Source organism: Phalangium opilio, unplaced genomic scaffold (assembly GCF_054372755.1).
Source record: "Phalangium opilio isolate 3A_F unplaced genomic scaffold, DU_Popi_V2 ptg000009l_1, whole genome shotgun sequence".
Lineage (NCBI taxonomy): Eukaryota > Metazoa > Arthropoda > Arachnida > Opiliones > Phalangiidae > Phalangium > Phalangium opilio.
Window position 1 is genome coordinate 8,907,584 of NW_028324146.1, and position 6,370 is coordinate 8,913,953.

At 40.7% G+C, this 6,370-nt stretch overlaps 1 protein-coding gene across 1 annotated transcript; it reads right to left on the reverse strand.

The window, feature by feature from the left end:
• Positions 1 to 35: 35 nt before the first annotated feature.
• Positions 36 to 4,640, reverse strand: LOC149713692 (uncharacterized). Its single transcript, XM_089844309.1, has 4 exons — positions 3,300 to 4,640; positions 1,789 to 3,216; positions 1,015 to 1,326; positions 36 to 470 (listed from the first exon to the last, which is right to left on the reverse strand). The coding sequence occupies exons 1-4, from the start codon at positions 4,638 to 4,640 to the stop codon at positions 36 to 38; spliced, it is 3,516 nt and encodes a 1,171-aa protein (XP_089700435.1).
• Between the last annotated feature and the right edge of the window lie 1,730 nt (positions 4,641 to 6,370).

The following is a 6,370-nucleotide window of genomic DNA, read 5'->3' on the forward strand; positions in this document are numbered from 1 at the left end:
TCTATTAATTCCCCATCCCAGGGGAGTTTTCTTTCCTACAACTCTTGCAGTAACATTTTTGCCCTTATGGTGAATGGTGAAACTAAGCCTAACGGGTCAAATATTCTAGCTACAGACTTTAAGGCCCAACGCTTGGTATTTTTCTTGTTAACTAGAAATTGTAGGAGGTCTGTTACATCAAAGGTAAATATGTCTCTAACTTTATCCCATGTTAAACCTAGTACTTTTAGGGGTACTGCACTTGGGATCGCAACATTTTCTTTCTCAGCTGTTTTAGGTTCGCTCCACCTATCTCTTACTTCACCAGAATTACTTCTCCACTTTCTTAAATTCATGCTAGCTTGACTTAATATTTTAACAGAATCCTCGATGATCTTATTAGCTTCCTCTTCACTTTTAGCTCCTCCCAACAAATCATCTACAAAACCTATGCCTCCGCTTTCCCCCGCAGTGTATCTCAGCTCAGTAGTCTTTCCCCGGGGAGAAGGGCCGAAAGCCCGAAACCGTCGAAACGCGCCTACACTCGCATGATCATAAAGTAGAAAAGCCAGAGAGAATTTAGAGCAACAAAAATTCGGTTTGGGATAAATTCAGAAATTAGTGATGCCACGAATATTCGGTTACTATTCGGTATTCGGCCTATTCGGCCATTTTTTTCGTATTCGGTATTCGGCCGAATATTTCGTAATATTCGGCCGAATACCGAATCTCCAATCATGAAGGAAAAAACGGAAAAATTACTCAAAAATTATTTATTTCAATAACAATTTTTACTTTAATATTTATAATCTACCAGTGGTAAGTTTTGATGAATAAAAAAAAGCATATAGTGACACGATCTACTCGCAAGTGAACCTATAGACGGGTCCTATAGTGTTAAAGAGAGCGCGTTGAAAAATCGTAACTTCCCCCTTTTCATTCCCTCCTTCCCGAGTTTATCACCAACGTTGAAAGCTTCCGCGCAGGCGCGCTGTAGCAGAGGCGGTAGAGAGCGGATCTAAACCATGGAATAACCACGCGAGATGGAACAACGACGAAGATAGCGGAGCCTCTACCAGAAATGAAGCGAGTGACGTAGGAGAGCTCTCCGAGATAGTGGGAACAGAAAGTTCGGTCTGCGCAATACTCGCGCGCCTCTGACTTGTTATTGGTTACAGCTGTTTTAACGTTGAGGTTTAAAGCCGAGGCAGCGCCGAACCGTCCATCTCTCGAAACTTGGCGAGAGTAGCGTAAGCCTTGTTCACTAAAATTTGAAGTTGAACTGGCGCGCGCCAACCGACGCGCGCAGCCTTTCCACGTACCCACCTTTAGGAAGGGAGGAGGAATCTAAAGGGGGTATTCAAGTTTTTGGACGACAGGTTTTTCAACACTAGGGGGCTGTTCCATCTCGCGTTAGTTCTTCCATGTCTAAACCATGGAAGAACTCGCGTAGTTCTTCCATGTCTAAACAGTGTATCCCTCTCTCTGCTTGCGCGCCAATATTGCGCAGAGCAGTAATCGCGTTACAGCTAGTGCCGAGAGGAGAGGAGAGTTTTCCCACGTGACCCTACATCGCGTAGCCGTCTGCCTATTCACCTCACCATTCCATACCCCCACGACGAGACCTGTCCCATTGCGGTCCGTGCGGGGGATGTACGTATTTCGCGGAACGGGTTACAGCTCATAACCGGTTTCGCGCGAGTTGCACATATCTCACGCCCGAATATTCGGTGCTTCGGCCGAGAGCATGGCCGAATATTCGGTATTCGGTATTCGGCAAAATCAATATTCGCGGCATCACTAATCTACATACAAATTTTCTCCTAATTCTTTTAGTGCTTCTGGGTATTCTAATCCAAATTTCTTCACGTGGTTCTTAATTGTAGCCGCTAACAAATAGGGGCTGGTGGTGCAACCAAACGGTACCCTAGCAAATCTATAAGTCACTAAATTTTCGAGCTCGGGACTTGAACCTTTCTCTACCCATAAAAACCTGAGGGAATCACGGTCTTCATCTTTTATTCCTATTTGATGGAACGCCTTTTCTACGTCACCCGTAAATGCCACTCGATTTTTTCTAAAACGGACTAAAATCTTAAACAATTCAGGCATCAGATTTGGACCTGGCTCAAGGCAGTCATTTAAGGATGGCGTATTTGGCTCGTGTGAGGACGCATCATTAACTATTCTCAACTTTGTGGTTAAACGATCCTCTTTTAAAATCCCATGATGGGGAATGTAATACACGGTCCTATTTTTGTTGCTATCTACTGTTTCTGTTTCTACTCTCTCTATAATACCGCTCTTTAACTGTTCTTGAATAGTATCATCATAGGCCTTAAATTCTTCTGGTTTTTCTTTTAATTTTCCTAATAAGCTTTGTAATCTTCTCTTTGACTGGTTAAAATTATTGCCTAAAAATTCTCGGTTAGCCTTCCACGGAAGAGCTACCTCATACCTCCCATTGTTAAAGTTAATGCTGTTCTCAAATGACTTTAAACATTCATCCCTTTCTTGTGCTTTTGTATTTACATTGTCTTCTATACCCATTGATTCTAAATTCCAAAACTTTTTAACTTGAGCTGACAACATATCTTCTTGGGGGCATATAGCTACGTGCATTACCGCTACCATGTTTACTCTTACTGGGCTTCCTGACGTGTCTGACTTTTCACAGGTACCCATAACAGTCCAACCCAACTTTGTATTTAGGGCCATTAAACGATCTCCTAATCTTTCCATTTCCCCTGTGGCTACCATCCAAAAATAATTTGCTCCAATCAAAATATCTAGCTGGGTGGCGTTGGCGCCTTTCTGATACTCTGCTCTATCGGCTAATTCTAAATTTCTCAGGTCCATTTCCTTCCTAACTTCTTCCCCTGGTACAGAAAATCTAGCTCCGCAAATCTCAGGGGTCTCAAGCGCTATTACCTCTACCTTCTCGCCAGTCTTAACATTGTTTAAAACCAGTCTCACTTTCTTTCTTTCTACGTGAATAGGCTGCGTATGACTAAAGGGGAAAACATCAATTCCTTCGGGTCCAAGAACCTCCAGATTTAATTCTCGCGACAATTTTTCTTTAATAAAACTTCTATGGCTAGCGCCATCTAACACACATCTAACCCTTGTTTTGCTCCCTAATTCGTCTGATAGGTCCGCGGGGACCGTTTGCAAAAGAACTACGCCTCCTTCTGAATCATGCGCCACTGTGGCTACAGTCACGGCTGTCGCGTTACCCTGATTTTGGTTATTTTGGTTGGGGGTAGTATTATTACGGGGGGCTTCGCCTTGGTTTGAAGAGCTACTTTGTATGGTCTAACCCTTCTATCATTTTGAGATCTATCTGAACATAGAATTTGATGATGTCTTCCATTACAATTGCGACAATTTTGTATTCTGCCATAACAGACATTGGTTCTGTGTCCTGGCTTCAGGCACAAGAAACATAAACGCCCCTGTGTAGCTATCTCTCTTTTCTCTTCGGTCGGCAATTCACATTGATAAAATGGGTGGTTCTGGCTCTTGCAAAACTGGCAAGTTCTTGGGTTCTGATTATTAAACTGGATGCCCGTGTTTAGCGCGGCGGCCGACGGATATGTGGGTCTTTGAGATGTGGTCTTATTGTTTGGAACAGTTTTGAAGCCTGCTGTTTTATCCTGATATCTAGCGCTACTCTGATGTTTGATTTGTTGCTCTCTACCTGTTCTGTGTACGACTAACGCTCTTTCTCTACTCCGTATTTCATTGTTCAGAAATGTCATTAATTCGTCAATTTTGTAAAGCTCATCTTCTGTTTTGTTTTTACCGAACTCATGTAATTCTAACGGGATTAATCCTGCCATTACGTGAGCTAACATTTCTCCGTAATTTTCAATGGGGTATCCTAACGAGTCTAAACTTCTCATTTCCATTTGGCACGTGTCATGTAAATTTCTCAGGGCAATTATATCAGAAGCCTTTTCTACGGGGCTCATATTAAAACAATTATTTAAATGCTCGCCGATCAATAGATCTTTTCTACCAAAGCGGTTCTTGATTACTCTAATGGCTTCGTCATAATTTGCGTCGTTATTCGACAGATTTTTTATGGACTGAGCGGCTAATCCGGTTAAATAGGATTTTAAATATTGGAACTTAGCTGTTTTTTCCATGTCTTGATTGTGTATTGCTCCTTCAAACTGACCCCAGAAGTTGATCCATTCTGATATGGTGCCGTCGTATTTCTTAATTTCCAGCTTAGGTAGCCGTATCGTCCTTGCGGCGTTGACCGTTCCAACGGCCGAGTCGCTTTGTTGGATCTCCGTAGAGTTGACGCTAGCTGTGCTTCCACTTGCTGCCGACGCGTAAAGCGTGCCATTCTTCTGATTCTCTATCCATCGCGTAGCTCGAGACCTCCATTTTATTAACTTTTCGTTGTACTCTTCAATTACGATTAGTTCATCGTCCTGCTCCTGTTCGGTCGTTAGCAACTTCAGAATTTGGTTATCCAACTGTTCGAGCTTTACTTCCTTGGCGTTAAGTTGCGCGATATAATCACCAAGAGTTTCCCCGCACACTATTGTAGCTTGTGTTAATTCCGTTTCTATGTTATTAGTTAGTCGCGTTACTGCACCTCTCGCGGATGCCTGCTGTCTTTTGAGAGTTTTTAACGCGTCTGCCATGGGTTTCGGACTATTTTACCGCATTATCTCGCGTTTATTTTATTATTAAAGTTCAACTTACACTAGTTAACTACGTCCCGGGTCTTCAGCACCAAAATTATGTTGAGTTTTAATCCAAAACGGCTCTGGGAGAGACTTAACTGTCCAGATAGGAGCGGACTGAAACACTCCTATCTCTTATTTTGTTTTATTTAAAAAACACTTGACCCGATACGTGGGGTTACGTAGTTAAAGTTAGTGTAAATGAATACGACTTATTTTAATAAACACAGAATTATCCTTTATTTACTCTTTCTTGTATTCCTTTTAATTAGCTAATACCCTGGTTGCAACAGGGACTAAATTTCTCTGACTGTATTACCCTAGTTTCTATAGGGGCTAAAATTTCTAACGGGACCTTTACTGCTTGGCATCAAGTGCTCAACTGCTTATTTTCTTTGTAAAACTTTCTCTCTCTGATTTTATTTTTCTACTACCTTGTTTGTCCCTTTTTGGGGTAAACATGTTTTTTACTTTTTCTGTTTGCTATTTATTTTCCATGACGTAGTATCTGTTTTTTCTAGTTTCTGGGGGATTTTCTGGACCGTCATGATATTTTTGAGCTAAGGGGCGTGGGCCACTTTCGCCTTTTCTTTTTTAATCTTACCAAAACATATTATTTTTTTCTTCAAATTTACAATAACAAAAAAAAGGGAATGATAAAGTGGGAAAAAATACTCTAAAATGGTAAACATTGAAAAATAACAATATATGCGCGCATTGAATATTATACAAAATTTACATAATTAAAATTTAAATAATTAAAAGAGTATGCTTAAATTTAATGTTCATTAATGTTCAAATGGAGTTTTAACAAGCCGCGTAAGAAGTATATGAGAAAAGACTTCTTTAAATGCAGGTTCTTAATGTGTTCGATTGCGATCAAAATCCTCACCGGATGGAGTTAAGCGAACAGGAAAGGGAATATTCTACTTATTACCAGGCAGTTGCCAACATAAATAAAACTCAACGTATTTTCGCTGGAGAGAGCAAAAGGAGACTCATCGTTTCCTGCTCTTAAGGGGGGTTTTCAAAGGCGCGTGTTGAGGGTATTTTTTAGCGAGAAGCGGACCGCGCGATTTTTTTTTCTCGCCAAGAAATTTTCTTTTTCTCGCTATCGCTTGCGCTAGCGATACTTTTTTGCCAACCGTTTTCATGTGCGCGATAAACGTGCACAGAGAGATCGTTAAGCCTAATTTTTCAGTAAATGTTTTACATTCGTTTTCTAAATAATAAACATTTTAGCTGAAGAAAAACACCTATATCACAAAAAAAAAACGTACTATTCATCTCCATTTTCGTCGCTACATCCATCCATTTATTCTCTTTAAATCTGTGTGTCCATAAGCTCCATATAATGTCTCTTTTTTCTAACTAAATCTATCAATTTTTCTTAATTTTCATCTTAAACTCCTTTATTCTCAGCTCGAATTAGTCATATAATTAATTGCTTACCCATTTTTATATTCACTTTTAAAACTCGGAATAATTAGGCTTAAAACGTAGACTTTTAAGTCTCGCGCTGCACTTAAAACACGCGCCAAAGTTTTCGACGCTCCTATTGGCTACCAAAAAAATGAAATCACAAACATTAAGCGAGAAGGAAAAACGCTTAGCGAGAATATCTAATTGAATCTGATCGGAGCGGGTAGCGATTTTTTCCCCGCTCGCGGTTTTTACTCGCACCCGCA

Excerpts from the sequence above, each read along its gene's own strand:
- LOC149713692 (XM_089844309.1), bottom strand. The coding sequence starts at position 4,640 with ATGGCAGACGCGTTAAAAACTCTCAAAAGACAGCAGGCATCCGCGAGA. Across the intron at positions 1,327-1,788 it reads AATTAGGAGAAAATTTGTAT|ATTCCTCCTCCCTTCCTAAA; the intron begins GTAGATTAGTGA and ends TACCCCCTTTAG. Across the intron at positions 471-1,014 it reads TCGTTGTTCCATCTCGCGTG|ACTACTGAGCTGAGATACAC; the intron begins GTTATTCCATGG and ends CCCCGGGGAAAG.